General features: G+C 33.0%; 1 protein-coding gene across 2 annotated transcripts in view; it reads right to left on the bottom strand.

The window, feature by feature from the left end:
- LOC109833840 overlaps positions 1-18777 on the bottom strand; it is a 32175-nt gene that overhangs the window by 4448 nt on the left and 8950 nt on the right. For both annotated transcript variants that reach the window (XM_020401669.1, XM_020401668.1), the window contains exon 2: positions 13018-13248. In XM_020401669.1, the coding sequence (XP_020257258.1) occupies positions 13018-13248 (231 nt within the window). The remainder of the gene's footprint in view (positions 1-13017; positions 13249-18777) is intronic.

Below are 18777 nucleotides of genomic sequence, written 5' to 3'. Positions count from 1 at the left end.
TTGATTTGACAAAACTTACGTCAACACTGCACCACATTCCAAAAACATAATAAGTGATTTTGATACTCATGTGACATCATATTAGTACTTTATAAAACCTTACTGAAATTTTAGTGATGATTGCTTTACTTGAAGAAAACATTTGACACTGGTGTTTATTACTTAAGAAACTAAATAACATTGAAGAAGTATTTATACATAATAATACAAGTATTAAGTCAAACTACATTAATTTGAAAATATAAATGTTACAATTACTTGAATAAATAAAACAAATCAAATACATATATAATAAGAATTATATTCATTATACTATATACTAAATGAACAACGCTTAGCTACAATTCATGCCAACGACTTGTATAACAAAATATGTGAACTTACACTAAAAGACGGATCAGCCCCATGGAATTACTCAATGATATGTGATGAAACGGGCAAAGAGTTAACTAGTCATCCTGCCAAAAAAATTGTAAAATTTTCCTTTTTACAACTAAACCCAATGCTTTTACATCCCATTCCTTTTAACCCCGCGGACTTTCAGAGTTGGATTTTGGTCTATAAACCCAAAGCTTCATTAAAGCTTTATTCACATTAACTTTAAAATCCACTCACTTCCAAGTTTTACATGGGTTTTTGCCCATAAACCTGAGATTTTACCTCAATTTATTTTTTAGCCCATCCACTTCCCAAGAGTCTCCTGCCTATTAAACCAAAGTTTTATCCTTATTTATTTTAAATCCAGACTTCCAAAATTTTTGCCTATGAACCAAAGTTATACCCCCATCCCCATTTATTTTTTAATCCACTCACTTCCAAAATCACTCTTACACTTAAAACACACCACATAATTAATTCTTAACCCACTTTGTACTTAAATAATTTAGTATACAGTGCAAGTTGCTATATTGCTATAACTTGCTATATTTTTGTTTTAATTGACTAGGTATATGGCGTATTTTATCTTAAAAAAATGCTTAAATTATCATTTATTGGCTTTTTCACACTAATGTCGCGTCATCACAAACTCTAGATGGAAAAGCTAATAAACTCAAAGTTCTAGCCAATTTATTTTGAAACTCACAACTTCCAAATAGTCTTATTTGCTATAAACCTAATCACATCCAAAATCATTTAGTTTTGCCCTCATTTAGTTTTAAACCTAATTACTTCCATAATTACTCTTACACCTAAAATATTTAATCAAATTAATCATGAACTAACATTGTATTTTAGCAGTTTGATTGTGGTGTAAGCTGCTACATTTTAGTGTAACTTGCCATTATAAGTTGTTTTAGTAATTAGCTATATGATGTATTTTTAAATCAAATTCTTAAATAATCATTTACTCTGATTTTTTAAAAACCAATAAAGTGGCATCGTGTGGGTCAATTTTGCTCGTTTAAGATTTAAAGTAGGTAAATTTATTTTGCTTTTCTCAAAGTATGCACTATAATACTCTTTCTACATAAAACTTATTTTACATTATATTGAACACTCCAAATTTGTTTAAGCAATTTCTTGTAATTTTTTTGAGAAAAATAAGCAATTGTCGCACAAAACAATAACATCAATAGCCACAACTATTTCATCTTTAGCGCACATGGGAACCGAACCCAGCATCCCCCACAGGGGAGCAACATGGCTTTGCCATGTGACCTCCTGGGTTATCCCGCAATTTATTGCATTTTGAATTTAACCTATATAAAATTGAGTATATTTAACATATGCATATGAATATACAGATATGAAGATACATATGCGCATTCCTTTTTTTTAAGAATGTGTATCTCATGTTCATGTCAAATATCATAACCAATTTGGGTCCCTTGTTGGTAACTATGTCTCACACATCATCCCTCTAGTCTCACAAATCATGTTAGCCATTGCGCACTAAACTTCTGGCTCTCCACTCCTTGAGATCAACGCAATTGGGTCCATTGTTGTACTATAATATAATTTATTTTATTAATGCCAACTAAGAAAACTTTGCCTTTAAGTAATGCAATTGGATTATAACCATTTGAAAATTGAATTGTTTTTTTATAATAGATATTTGTACACTACTTTTAAATTTATACTGGGAAATATATTGAAATTTTCAAGTCATGTGTTATTTCTTTGGTGCAAATTAGCACATTTAATATACAAATATTCTCTTATATATGACACATATTTGTTTCCTAAATATCCAATTCATATCTGCAACCGTACCATATCGGTCTCTCCAATATCTGAACCGCATCTATTTCTATTTCTTACAGATGTGGTTATTAACAGTTTTTTTACCGAAGGAAAACTGTATCCATATCTGTTTCACCCCAAACATGCATATTAATCAAGTGAGAGTAAATAAGAGGACACATTGAATAATGGGAAAATAGGTTAGACGTATTGTGTAGCATATTACTAATATTCTTTAAAGAGTGTATCAACAGTTACTCTTTCTTTAAGAAAAGGCTTTCTTTCGCTTTTAATTACTAAAATATATCACCTAACCTCCCCTTTCCGATGATACATACATGTTTTCTAACTCCTTTCCCCCTTTCCGATACAGAGCAGATGCACCTGATCAGTGAAATTCAAATCTACAATCAATGTTATAGTAGAATGAGGACCAATTAGTAATGACTTTCCCTTTAAATTAACTCTTCCTTTAAGTTCTTTCTCACTTATTGAAGCCTCTTTTCCTACGTGGGGTTTCAGGTCACTTCATGTAAGCTTCTTTGGTGTGTTCACCCTTTCGCATTGCCTTTTCATTGTAGTCTTATTCCTCTCTCGTAAGGTGGAAATGAACCAAATAATTAACAAACATTTCGACTGTTATTTGTCTAGATATTCAGTTATCTCTGACTCAATAGTTCATTTAACAGTAAATGAATAATCTTTAGTATGCGATTCATAAACGAATAGAAGTTAACCAAAGGGATTCAATTCAGTTGATTATTAACTATTCGTTTCTATTTTTTAATTTAGTTTTTATAATTATAATTTGTTGCATATACTACCCATTGCTAACTTTTTTCGCATTCAATCTCATGTAACTAAAATTAATAGGTTACGCTGATGTAGATAAGTCGGAAGTACAAGTCCAAATAGATTAGTTGATAGCATTGACCTCATATTAATAACTTAGACTAGGTCCATATTAAAAATGTTAACAATGCGGGTCCATGTAACTATTTAACTTTAACTACCTAAGATTTCTCTCTCTCAAAAGTTTGTTGGCTATGGGTAGTGGAAAGTTTGGCACCCATGAGGGGCATGCCTTCTCTCCAATCTGTAGCAATTGTTGCCACTCAACATGAAACTGCAAGGGCAGTCTGATAGAGAAACTGCCACTATTAGCTATATACATTTACTGAAAGTCTCCCAATGACATATACAAAAAAATGAGCATTGTTCACTAGATAATGTGTGAGTGAAAATGATTGAAACATTAGACATCTTGTTAGTTTGTGAGACACTTGGGTTGTCGATTATACACTTGTTTCCTCTTGGTAATGTAGAGTTCGACAACGTAAAGGAGCGCGTGAATCTGGTTAGCGGCAAGTAAAGATCCTAGATTGCGTTGAATCAGTAACTTTTTCAAATTTCACATTTCCAATTCGTTAATATTTATCTAAATCCTACACTAAAATCAGAGAACTAAAGCCATGTTTCGTGCTCTTTTAAATTGTTATGATCATTTCCATGCCATTAGTCGAAAGAAAAAAAATTTACGAGAAACATTCTCGTTATGATCTCATATTGGCATGAATAATAGATTAAATGTATATCATAATCTCTGTAAATTTTCAAGTAGAACTGTTATGTGGTTTAAGTGATGTTTAATATTAACATTCTATATTGTTCGAACCGAAAGTTTGCGGTCATTTTCTCTTAAAGAACTTTAAATTATGAGATCTGTTTTTTCGATTCCTATATGTAGATCTACATTATAGCTTTTTGTAAACATTATTTACGTGTTTGAGATGAATGGCTGAAAAGTTTATAATGATTTAAAGTACGTGGAATACAATGAGTTTTTATGCCGCTAGGTAAAAGATGATGCATCTTTTTGCAATTGGACAAACTACAACTTTATCTATTGTAGTTTCTGTGAGATGATGTTTACCTATATAAGGCCATTACCAGAAATTTGCGAGCAGTTTGTCTTTGCAAAATTACATTGATTCAGAACTTCTCTGAAAACTATAAACAGACCTAGTTTGTTTATGTAAACTTACTAAGAGATCCAGTTATTTTTGGAAATTTGTAATATGACCCCGTTTCTGCAAAACATCATTCTTGCCAAAAACTCAATTTATTGTGAAAAGACGATTTTTTTGTAAAACTACAAGTTGACCTACTTTTTGGAAAATTACATTTTTATCTAGTTTCTAGAAATTAAAGTTTAACTCAATTTCCCAAAATTACCGATTGACCCAGAGTTTTCTATTGATCGTGATTTGACATTGTATAAGTTTCTACAAGTTACTTTGAATATTTCATGACATGTTTAGCATAAAATTTACTTGTAACTATTTGCAATCACCAACATGCTTAATTATAATTTTCTTGTTATTTTAGGCTGGTAGAATATTTTTCTGAAAATTCTTGCATATTCCCATATTTTGCGAACAATTGAATAATTTAATAATAGTCAAACTCTATTAATGGGAGATGATTAGATATATTACATTTCTTTCAATTCTTAGTTAAATTACTATTTATTTATTTAAGATAATGTACCAAAAAATTTATGAATTCTGCTAGTTGTTAATTATGTTCATTCACCACGCTTCTAGTTGATTATGGCTAACCCATAGCATCATTATCAACCTCAATAAGGGAGACAAATTGAATGAGAACTATGATTTTTGGCATCACAAGATTTAACATCTCCTTGAGCAAGATATACAGGAGCCCATAATACAATAAGTGATTGAGATCAAGTAAGGAACAATGCGCCCAACATAGGCGTGACTAAGAAGCCTTCCAAGTTTAGAAGTTGCAAAGCAGCATGAGAAATGAGATTGTGTTGCATTGTGAAAAGTATCGGTCATCTATGGTAGTTTGGGATGATGTTCAGGTCCAATATGGTGGATCTTCCACTACTAGACTCATTCTTAAGTTTGACAGGTATAGGAAGTGCTATGATCATTTGATAAGGCAACATCTTAATTTTATGACAAACATGATCAGCAAATTGAGGGCAGCATGACATAAGCTTTCTTACGAACAAGTTCAAGATGTTATACGTTAGCTCATTTGAACATATACAGGTTAACCTTGACCATAATGACAACAAGACTTTCGATGATGATGATTGCCATGTGGAATTCTAAGAGGATCGCCTTCTAGCTAAGAAACCTAGGAAGGACATACAAGGCGGAGGCGGAGACTAGCTCACACTGAGCATTTGGCTCTAAGCGCACAAGAGGTAGAGGTAGAGCACCTAGATGGGGTAAAGACACTGGACTGATTCTAAGAAGGTTAGATACGCCAAGCACAAGAGAGGATAGTAAGGTGGCAAGAAAGAGAAGATTAAGATAGTTTATCACAACTGCAATGAGTTGGATCACTTTGTTTGTGAATGCACTAAGCTTAAGGTATATAATACAATGTCTAATTCTACTATATTCGTTAGTACTTGCTTGATACTACTCAGTCAAAATTGAGGAATGGATATTTTTCTCAACATTGTTAGATCGATAATGGTGCAAGCTAATTTGCTTATCTCATATTGGAAAGATGCATTATTGACTGCAACCTACATCCTTAACTGTGTGCCCTCTAAGTCAATAACTTCCACTCCACAAGCTATGGACACGCGAAAAAATTTGATTTAGGTGATTAGCGGATTTGAGGATTTAGCAACTTTTACTCACCAAACTTCCCATGGATATGGAAAATTGGGTCATGAATAAAAGAAATGTATTTTTATTAGATATCCTGAACATTCTACAGGGGATGTTTTTATTAGTGAAGTAGATAAAAGTGCAACAAAAATTAAGTCATGAGATGCCATCTTTCTAGAGGATTTTTCTACCAAACATAAGGTAAGTAAAAATTTTCCAATTTTATGAATCAGAACATTTTGATTCTATCACATGACAAATCAATTAAAAAATTAAAAAAATACCTCATCCTCACGTTGCCAGTGAGAGTGGCGCATTTGGTAGATCAACACCAATGAGGCATAATCAGGAAGAATCTCAACCATGTGAAAGTGCTCAAGGTAGGATCCTTTATAGTTAATTTGAGATTGAGGGAGAGGCCTTCATGACCACTCCAACGGATGACGAAAAGCCTAAAACTATCCAAGATGCTCTTGCAAGCCCTACTACCAAGGAATGGATTAAAGCAACGTAGAAGGAAATGGGGTTTATGAAGGAAAATTATGTCTGGAACTTGGTTGGCCTTTCGCTTGGCACCAAACAATTGGAAACAAATGGGTTCTCAATATTAGATGCAAAATAGACAATCTATTCATAGACATAAAGGTATGTCTTGTGGTTAAAGACTATACTCAAAAGGAGGGAATCAACTGTGAGAAAACCATCTCACCAGTTGTGAGGTTTGCCTCAAATCATCTCATTCTAGCCACTACTGCAAACATGGATCAAGATGCAATAGATGAAAAGATACTATATGGAGAATTCGATGAAAAGATCTGTGTGAACCAACCTGACAACTTCATGGTTGAAGGTCAAAAACACATAGTTTACAAGCTCTGTCGATCTATTTCTGGTCTGAAGCAAACTTCAAGGCAATGCAACCTCATATTTCATCAAGTTATTTTAACAGATGGGTTTATAATGATGGAGAAGGAACATTGTGTATACATCAAGAGGTTCAGATATGGTTTTGTGATCCTATCGTTGTATGTAGATGACACATCCTTTTAGTTAAAAAAATAGAAGTTGATTAGTACCACTAGAAAGTAGTTATTCTCCAATTTTGAGATGAACAACATAGGTGAGGCTAGTTATGTTCTTGGAGTAAAGGTTGTGAGAGATCCCTCCTAAGACTTCTTTGCTTGTCTCGAGAGACTTACATTAAAAAGATAGGTTGAGCGTATCAAATGCATAACTACAATCCCATAGATACTCCTGCGAAAAGAAATTTGAGTTTGAGCCTCGATATGAGTCCCAAGACCCCAGAGAATGTAAGAATGTCAAGCATCCTGCATTCCCATAGTCGAAAGCCTCATATATGCTATGATGCGCACAAGACCCGACATGTGTTATGCTTTTGGACTTATAAATTATTTTCAAAGTAATCCAGGACATGTGCACTGGAAAGCTGTCAAAAGGATTTTGAGATATCTCAGAGGGACATCATACTACATGATGTGCTACTATAGTAGGAGATTTACGGTTAGTAGATTATAGTGATGCAGACTGGGAAGGTGCTCTAGATGAGCGAAAATCGACATAAAGATACGTTCTTCTGCTGAACAATGAAATCATATTTTAGAGCAAATAAAAAAGAAGCCTTGTGTAGACTTATCTATCATGAAGGCTGAGTACATAGCATGTTTTGCAGCGGTGTCGGAAGCTGATTATCACTATTTAATCAAGTGAAAATCTACTGTGATAGTATGGCTATACTTGCTTACTCCAATAATCCCAAGTATCATAAACTCAAACATATGCAACTGAGATATCATTTCATTAGAGACATGATGGCAAATGGAGGTAGTCTTAATATATGTCTAGCACGCAGATGGTTGCACATCCGCTTACCGAGCCCATTGCTAGGAATTTATTTGTTTCACATGTTAAATCTCTAAGACTACATAGAATATTATTATTACACTTAAGATTGCAGATTACTATATAATTAAGATTTGTAGAATACTATATGATTTGTATTATAAGATGATACATTTTGTTGCACTTGTACGGTTGATTATTCTTAAGTAGCATATGTTTGCAGCAAAAAAGTATCATTTAGTAACTAGCACATTCCAAGAAATATGTCAATAGATGAAAATTAGCTCTTACAGAAGCAATCACCTTTGGCCCTGATAGAGTGAGCAAAGATGAGATTGCTAGTTATGGTGCTTTAAAAGCAAGTGTAGCTTATATTTTTATATGCCGTCTTGTTAAGGATCATGATGAGGCTTTTAAGAGAACAATGAGCCGACATGAATGTCTCAAGTTAGGCGTTTGTGATGCGACTCAACTAAGATCTGTAAGGCGTTTAGAGGTTAAGGTATATACTCCGAATGGGTAGAGATTCTCCACCGCAGCATGCATTTGATATTGCATGTGTTTAGCCACCAAATAAGTGAGTGAAATAGGTTCTTGCTTCCTCATTGTGAAGTCGTAATGTGATCTCATTCGTAAGTCTTGAATGTCATAAATTGGTTCATTTGTACCCTACATGACTTCTGCTATGTTATGAAGTGGAGAGTTAATGATAGCTAATCTACTGTGTTATCTATGGTATGATTGATTCAACTAATGGGCCATTACTAGAGAAGCGGTTAACTCGTGACTATGTGGCATGAGATGAGGACAAAAGGAATATTAATCTGGAATTACACACATCACTTGCATAAATCAGCTAGCTAGTTGTGTTGCTTTCATGTGGATACATATGAAGTTTAGGAAGGGTGGAGCATGGATCTCGTGAGAGATTTAGATGCGCTTAATCTTGAATAACTAAATAATCTTGGGTACTAGGGATACACCATTGTTTAACTGCTTTTTCTTGTATTAGGATAGATGTCTCCATCCTAGCCCTAATAGGTTTCTAGTTTGGAGCTCCCATGTGAATGTGTATTCAATGGTCGCATGACTCATTTATATGTATGAACACGACTCAAAATTTGCCAATTACATTGATGGAGGTCAGTCATGCCTGTCAAGTGCGAGTGGAAGATGTTAATTATAAATAGTAGGAAGTTAAGTGCCCATGACGGGCAAGCATTTTCTCCAAACCATAGCAGTTGTTGCCATTCAACATGAAACTGCAACTCTGCAAGTGCAGCTTTTTTGATAGAGAATTTGCCATGATAGCAGTATACATATACCTTAAGTCTCCTAGTGAGATACTTAGAAAAATGAGAACAATCCTCTAGATAATGTGTGAGAGAAAATGATGGAAACATTGGTCAACTTGTGAGTTTGTGAGACACTTGAGTTGCGGATTATACCCTTGTTTTCTCTTAATAATCAAGAGTTGGGCAACAAACATAAAGGAATGCCTGAATCTAGCAGGCAACAAATAAAGAGATCCTGGATTGTGTTGAGCCAGTAACTTCTCTAAATTCCACCATTTTGATTCGATGATAGTTATCCAAACCATGTCACTTCCCAAGTTTGCCAAATCATCACAACCACACTATTTGTCACGCTTCCTCCTGCACTTTGCGAGGTGTCAAATAAGGATCTGCTCTCCTGAAACCCATTATCTTCTGAAGCTCTCACATCTCACGTTCGATGAAGACCTCTCTTCTGAAGCTCTCTCTTAGAGACACTGATCAGAACAAGAAGTTAATCGAATATGAACAGATAGTTAACGAACATCTGTATATATAACCGGAAAGAATTCAAATTAGGTTTAATATTAAGGAATTCAAATTAGATTTCGCATTAAAATCGAATTCACATATGAATTCCTTATTATGAACCAAATTCGAACTTTTCGAATAGGGTAGTATTCACTTCGATTCAATTCCACCCCTGACGTAAGCTTACAAACGATTCTAACAAGATGTTCAAGTCTAGCCCAAGGATGTGTTCCAACGCTATCATACTCCCTTTAAAAGTACGAGTTCGGGAAAATCTTTTCATGGTCAACATTACCCTCAACTTTTTAAATATTATATTGTTATTCTAATCTATTCTAATTATCTTATCTTCTTCGAATTAGTAATTAAATAATTTATCATATTCATAATAAGACTTAACATGTTAATGGATAAAGAAAATATGTTTGATATAATTCAATTTTTTTACTTATGTTAGTTCGCAGAGAAATCTAAAAAACATATGCTAGTCAGTACTTAAAATTTTTTAGACTTTGTAAAAAATATCCTCCATGTTTTTTAAATTGCAAAAAACACCCCTATAAATTTAAAATTTTATTAAAACATCTTGAAATTTATAAATTTTACTTATTTCAATTCAGTGAGAAATTGGAAAAACATATGCTAGCTAGAAACTAAAAGTTTTTTGACTTTTGAGAAAATATATTATAAGTTTTAAAAATTACAAAAACACCCTTAAAAATTCAAAATTTATAAATAACACCTTAAAAATTTTAAACCTATAAACACACTAAAAACCTACAAATAACACAAACAACCCCCAAAAATTTATGAAATTTACAATAAACACTGAACTTTTTACAAATTGCAAAATAAAACCCTCAGAATTGTAAAATTTACAAAAATCCTAATAATTTCTAACCTAATAGTACATTGAAAATATATGAATTACAAATATCCCCTACATAATTTATAATTTATAGAAAACACCCTTGAAGTTTCAAAAATTATAAACAAAACCTTAAAATTCAAAATTTACAAATAACACCATGAGAATTTCAAACTCATTAGTAAATTGAAAGCATGGGAATTATAAATAGTCTATAAACAATTTATAATCTGTATAAAAGGACTATAAGTTCAAAAAATTACAAAAAGCCCCTAAAATTCTTAATTTATTAAAAACATCATGAGAATTTAACCTATAGCACTAAACTTAACCTATTTTGTGGAAAGGTAACATTGCTAATAATACTACAAATAGCAAACTACAATATAAACTTAACCTATTTTGTGGAGCCCAACTATTGGCTATAAGCATTGAGGTTGCCATATATATACTTTATAATTTATTAAAAATGGTCATATAATCTTATATAATAACATTAATTTAATAATAAATAGTAATATCATTGTACTAATATCGTAATTAGGAAAAATTCTTCATGAACCAATATGTTCTTTACGACATATAGCTATGCACTCCAAATTATTGTGTCTTTTATAAAGTCAAAAAACTTGAATAAGAGCCTCTAACATGTTGCTCTCACAACAGCAAAATCCACTTAGCAAATAAAAATCTAATGCAAGTGAGTTATAATAGCATTTTTCATTCACATTGTTTAGGGTACAATTTGATAGACATTGCATCAAATAAAAAAATTATATTTAGAGCACATGGCGAAATATATCATAATCTCCCTACTCTAATTTCGTAAGAAAACAATTCTTCATACTTACAATTTTAACTTCTATGATACAAAGAATGATCTATAAAATTGAATGGGAATATTAGATAATGTAAATATGAGTGAAACCATAACTAAATATTAATGTGAATATGAGTCAAACCACAACTTAAAATTTAATGACATATTGCAAGTAAATTCATATAAAAAATTCCTTTATGAATTGAATGATCACTCATCTTTTGAAGACTTTAAAATACTAATAAACAAAGATGTTGTACTAGATTAATGTTTATAACTCACAAACAGTAGATCATGTGTCCAAAGTCTGCGTTGAAGGAATCAATGACAATATTTCAGTTGAGACAGAGTATATTAAGTTGCTGATCAATCTCACAACAAACTTTATTTTATTTTTATTTTTATTCTATTTTTATTAATTTAAATAATTGTGATATTTAACCGTGTGCATTGTACGTGCATCTCAACTAGCAACTCATAAAAGACTGTGTTTTTATAATTTCTTCGTTTTTTCATGCAATGACTTATATGGAGGCAGTTAACTGAAATAATCCAGTTAACTACCTGAACCCCTTCCAAATATTTAGGAATAACCAGAGGCATCTGGAATTATTACTACAATACACCTACAACTAGATAAACTAAAGTCACTGCAATAAACATTAAGATAGAAGAACAATACTAAAAGAATATGAAGGGTCTCAATGTCTTCGTATAAGACTTGCCACAAAATGATATCGTATCAATATCCTTTACCGCTTTTTGGTAAATTTTAGGCAATGTATCGCCAACATAGCTGATGTCTTTTTATATAACGTCTTTTTACATGACAAGTCGCAGAATGATATAATTTTAGAAACTTTCTATGTTTCTTAGCAAAAATTTCAACCGTGTGAACTTGTTAGCAAATTCTAGCCTATTTTCCCAAAGTCCCACAGTTGGTAATTCTAACCATATATTACTTGTATTCTTGTATGCTTAGATTTCATTAAGTATGTCTAGATTATATTTTAGGATATACTACATATCCCCGACATTTCCCCAATATCCGTAATCCAGTATGGATTTTGACCATCCCATATTTCCTCATTATCCGATATTTAAAACCTTGATAAAATGAAAAGAATTAAATGGAATATTTACATGTGTTCTGCAAATAACATAAGGCGTGTAGTTACAGATTCAGATTAAGTGCTACTAGAATGGGAAGCTAACATGTAAACTGTTTGCAGAAATATAATAAAGTACCATATTTTCTAGTTTGAAAAGAACATGGACCATGATAGAGATAAATGAAGAAAAAAGATCATGCAACAATCCAGCAGCTTGCGCATCCTAAAGAACTTTTCAAATGTCCTATCTAAATTTATCCAAAAACTTGTAAGGTTTTTCCATATCAGAAAAACCCTATCCCTCTGGTTGCCAAAAACTACTATAACCCTTCATTATGACTTAAATATGCCCGGTCCAAACAGGGGTGGGTTGGGGTGGGGGGGTAAGGGGAAAATAAATCATTTTAAATTTTATGTTACATCATACCAAGGGTCACCTCCAAGTGCTCTTCACTTAATATATACCATTAAACTGTGCAGCTTCAAATAATGTTATCAAGATAATACTTGACATACTCATACCATCATCAAAGCAAAATTTATAACGTAAGCTTCAAGATGCATAAAAACCTCAAGACGCAGGGTGTCATCACCCCACCAAAAGAGGTGTTTATCTTTCATTTATTTATGAATTATTGAACTATAAACATTAAAAAGCTTGAAATAAAAATCATCTGAGTGAAACAACAATATTAATAAAAAGCATTACCCCTGGAATCGGCAGTTTATGCACAGCTCGCTTGAGACGTTGAGTTTCCATCCAGGCCCTTTCCATTGCTTCAGACTCCTCTAAATCTTGTTCACATGCCCCAATCCCCTTATCTACCTCCTGATGCTCCATCTCAAACATCTGAGACATCCGTCTTTGGTGGATCTCCCTTTCTAGTGAATTCATCCGCTCTCGATTAGCCTGACGTGCACATGCTTTTGTGCTTCGAATCTGAATAGAGTATGCACTTGTAAACAAGGCATTGTCACACAAAAACGACAATCTCATTATGTGTACAAACTCATAATAAGTGACCATTACGAGAGAGAGGAAAAAAAACTATAAAGTAGGTACCATGTCATGTAGTTTCATTATGTGAGAATGGGGGAAAAAGTAAAGTAGGTAACCATGTCACGTAGTTTCAATATAGCTAGAGGCAAAAAACATACATTTGTACCTGACCAGACCCAAACCAACCTGCAGTTTGGGCAGATTTTAATTGAGTTAGATACAAACAGTTGAACCAGTCTGTAACTTGGTTAGGTATAAGTCTATGGACTAACAGTTTCCATAATAAGAACACAGAACCTAAACTGACATAAATCCAAATAGAACTCAAATTAATCCACTCTTTTGTCATCCTCATCCCAAGCTGAAAAGCAAACATGACCATATCCATCAGTTCGTCAAGTATGAATTATCATAGTTGTGGGATGTAGTTCTCACTGAAATGGGATAAGGGTGGTGATACATTGGCCATCACCTTAGATGAGCCTTCGCTGAAGATGAAGGTGGAAGATACTAATGTCCCAAGATATGTAGTGCAGAAGACGCTTTTAAAAAGTTATAATGGCCCCCAGTGCTACTAAGGTTTGGAGTTTCAAAGAGGTCCTGGGTTAGAGAACCTTCTCTAATACCATGTTAAAAGAATGAACTGTTTCCCATTTTGATTTCCTTAATATATGGATGGAACCCTAGATATACAAGAAGGTCAGGTTCTTTTTAGTAATATCTTCCAAATAAATTTCTATACAAGAAGATCAGGTTCTTTTTAGCAAAATATTCCAATTAAAATTTTTTAGTAGTGATATAATAAATCTAATCCTCTAATCAATCTTAAAATCAGGTCTCATAATATTGTTTAATATTTAAAACATAGTGGTAATGAATCCATACAAGCTATTACTCGTTACTCCTTATAGGTAGTTTTAAATGTCGGCCGACATGTCAGACATGTCGGATTTATGAGCCAACCAACACGATGTGAAGCTTTTCAATGCGTATTGCGTTTTCAGAGTTCATGTTGGATATATCGGGGGATATGTCGGTTATGTCGGCCGATTTTTCAGTCTGAAAAATTGGCTGGTTTTTTTATTTATTTTATTATGTTTGTCTAATCAGGTTTGAGTTTAAATTCTTGATTGTCTTAATATTACTTCCAAAGACAAAAACCGATAAGTTAAGGGAAATGGAAAAAAAGACCGAAGTAATATCCATTGCTCATCTTCTCTCTCTCCTTCGACATCTCATCGGTCTCTTCTCTGAGCTATTCCTTCGACATCAATATCGGGCGATCTTCTCTCTTCTTAACTGCTAATATCGGAATTCACACCTCTTTCCTTCAACATCAACCCTAAGCATCATAAGTTATTTACTCTTTTATATGTTTAGACAATAGAACTTTTTAAGTTTATTTAGATTTTCTTTATGATACTTGTATTACACATATGCACACCATCCGATATGTCAATCCAATATATTTTCATGTCCCCCGATATATCCCTGATTTCTGCTATCCGACATGAATTTTAGCCATCCGACAAGAACCCGATATCCGACATTTAAAACCTTGCTTATAGGTCAAAAACTTAGTATCAGTAGGAACTATGCGTGTGAGGTGAGTAACACCACCAACCCAACATCACATCAACCTATATTAGGAAAATACATTAAATGAACGCCCCTCACACTAGTAGCAATTAGGCACTTGCAATTTGAATGGGGATAAACTTTTAGAGAGGACTAACTATTATGGTGTTTGTCAGTTGGACCTAAACCTGGAACATTTGATGTTAGTCAATTGAAAAATCCAACAAGAACTTAAAAACCAAATGCCCTTATTTTTAACCTCATGGACTACAGGCTAGATCTAACTCTATATTAATATCCTCCTACTCACTTAGGGGATGGGGTGAAAAGATAGAATTGTAACCCTAGTCTCCCTCTTTTCATTCTCTATGTCATTCTCTCAAAATTTCCTCCTGCATGCCTCCCTCCTCTTGGATCTGCTCCAGCATCTCCACACTACCCTTTTATGCCTCAGCTTTATTATTATCTTAGTCATTAATAGCTCCATCATCCCCCCTTATCCATCAAAACTACCGTCCTGTTAACTCTGTTCATCCATTGCGACCACTACCTCTTCATCTCATAAGAATCATAAGGATGGTCCTCTTCAGTTCCATTCTCTCTTTTCAGTCAATAGTTAGCAGATGTATACAATCTCTCAAACTTTGAGTTCACAAAACTCGCTTTTTTATACCGAAATTGCATCATATTCAATAAGTATGAGAAGTTATTTTGATAGTCATATGACATAATGTTTATACTTTATAACACCATTTTCATATTTCATGATAATTATTTACTAGCATAAAACACCGTGTAATTGCTTTAAGAAACTAAATAACATTGGAGAAGCTTTTATATATAATAATATTTGTGAAAATTCAATTACATTAATTAGAAAATGTAAATCTTATAATTACTTGAGTGAAGAAAACAAATCAAGTGCATATTTAATAAAAATTAAATTCATTTACGATTTAAATTAGATAAAATTTTCTTGACTTTCTCGAGTTACACAATATAATATCCTTTCTACATACAACTAGATTTTATAGAACAATCCAAACTTGTTTAAACAATTGATTATAATTTAAAATGAACCTCTACAAAATTGAGTACATTTAATATATGCATATGCATATACAAATATGAAGATACATGTGTTCCATGATTTTTTTGAGATCGTGTTTCTCATGTTTGTGTCAAATATGTTAACCCATTTAAGTGTCCTGTGTTAATCTATATTTCAGGTATCATCCCTCTAGTTTCTCAAATCTTGTTAGCCATTGCCCACTAAACTTTTTGAACTCCCAACTCATCGAGTTCTACGCTTAGGATTAGTGACTTTCGATAACTTTGTGGGATCTCTCATACAAAGAGTTCATAGAGATATAAGGTATACTAGTTTATCACATTTATTTAAGTTATGTTCAATCAAAAAGATATTGGATGCATTTGTTGATTGTTATCTTGTTTTGATTCTTTATTTTTAATACATTATGAAGCGATAAAATTGGACCAAAAATGGGCAAACAAGGTGTCCAAATTAAATATAAAGCACAAACCAAGTACTTAGAAATGACGAAAACCGGGTGAAATTATCTTTATTCATTTCTTAGTGACACCAACAACAATATAATCCAGCTCTAGAACAAGTTTCCCAAGCAAATTAAATAACCAACATATCCAAATTTTTACTCCATTATCACACAACTGTTAATATACCCAAAAAAAATTATAAGCTAATAGTAAATGGCTACCTTCAAATTTTAAATATTTTTAACGGATTTTTTAGAATATTTTCAAAACTTTTAGACATTAGTTTTATGGCTCCACCTCAAGTTGCGTATATGTGAAAATTTCCATATGTACACCAACATTCACGCACAATATTCCCATCTCTGCAATATACATAAACCAATAAAGAGATATATGTATGAACATATGGGAAGGTTTCAAATTAGTAGATGCAAATGAATCGATGAACACAATGGTTTCTCTAAGGAAACTCCTAACAAAACAATTCAGTTTTATTATTTAAGGTATTAACATGCGTGATGTTAAAAAAAATTTGAAACGTCCTCATGAGAACAGTGATTATGCAGATAACATAAAAAATTAAATCAACCACAATCTCTTACTACAGTGAATTCACAGATATCATGGACTTGAAAGGATGTATTTCGGTACTTTGCCAGTTCTTTGCTTGCATATGCATTCCAAGTTCTTCAAGGAAACAATTTCCCAAGTTGAACATTTTCTTTGCCATAAGAACTTGATTAATATTTATAAAAAAAAAGGTTTTCCCTGGTATAACTCATCCAAGAACAACATGAAGCAAACCTTGCTCCTAGGCATTGTTTTAAATATCGGCCGATAATCGATATTATCGGCCGAGTTATCGGATTTTTGAGCTCCCCGCTAGGATAAGTTGGTTTTGTAATCGGTTATCATTTTGGAGAGATTATCGGCGAGTTATCGGCACTTATCGGCCAATAAGTAAGGCTAAATTATCGGGATTATCGGTCAGGCATTTTGAGTTGAGTTGTTGACTTTTTAAAACCCGACCCGACCCATTTTGTTAATAATATGAAACTTAAAACCCGAAACTATGTGAATCCGACCTTCAAACCCTAACTTCGTCTCTGGTGGCTGCTCCTTTTCTCGTAGGGCGCTTCCTCCGTTATCTCCATCTTATGTTCTCTGCGCCTCTTCGTCACTCACCTTCGTGAACTTCAACCTCGAACTTCGTCGCTTGCCTACCCTCTGTCAACCATGTTTTTTTTGTCCGGAAACATGGCTATATACACATGCTGTGAGCTTTCCTTCTCTTGTAATTCCTTCACGCACGCATTTTCTCTTTTGAGTAATATCAGTTCTATAACTATTCTTTTATCATACTTTGCTTTTCTGTTTTTCTTGTAACAGAGACTTATATTATAAATTAGTAAATAAACTGTACATATTTTGCTTTTCTGTTTTGGTATGTTTATATTTTATTAAGCATGGTTAGATTACATTTTTTAGTTGTTATATTATATATATACACCATCCAGTATATTGCTCCGATAAATACTACTTATCCCCGATTTTCGCTATCCGATAAGGATTTTGGTCATCCGATAAATCCCCGATAACCGATATTTAAAACCTTGCTCCTAGGGCAATGTTAAAGCATGTGAACATTACAAGCTAGTAAAGTTTACCATATAGGAAGCACTTGCCATATATATAAGAATGTCATTATCTCTATCTTCTACAAAAAGAATATCATGACAAGATAGTTTCCAAACACATCCTAAAGTTCTTTGTGTGGATATATAGGTAAAACTGTCAAGACATATATATACCCGTGCGAGGGGAGAGAAGCAATAATAAGTTCATGTGATAGACAAAAAATATATCCACTATAACTACAGCTCTAGTTTGTGACATGTGTTTAAACCTTTCGAAGATATCACATTCTGACAAAATTAAGAGTCTAAAGAGGAAATAACGAGCGTGCAAAAACTACTTGTTTCAGATGTCGGGCTCAAAGATCAAAGAGAAGACAAATAGAATTTTGAGAAATGAACAACTTCCTAATGCATTAAGTCAATACGCAGTTAATCATGCAAACATTATGTCAAATCTAGGTTGGTCCTTAAGATCAACTAGTGGGTTTAAATTCCACGAAACACCACAAAGGTCTGTTAACACATAAAAGTTTATTTTAAGTTCAGAATCATAGAGAGGACGTGCCCAGAAAAAGAGTTTGGGAATATTCGTAGTAGCCTTGAACATTGATGCAGCTAGCTTATGAAGGTACATCGTAAAGATTTATTTTTTCCATTTATACAAATGAATTTTTTGTTCAATTGCACTTAAATACCCTATAGCTTCCATTATATTTAAGTAAAAGTTTTAGAGACT

Source organism: Asparagus officinalis, chromosome 3, assembly GCF_001876935.1.
Source record: "Asparagus officinalis chromosome 3, Aspof.V1, whole genome shotgun sequence".
NCBI lineage: Eukaryota > Viridiplantae > Streptophyta > Magnoliopsida > Asparagales > Asparagaceae > Asparagus > Asparagus officinalis.
The sequence above is the reverse complement of the archived record's forward strand: the minus strand, read 5'-3'. Positions and strand labels throughout refer to the sequence as shown.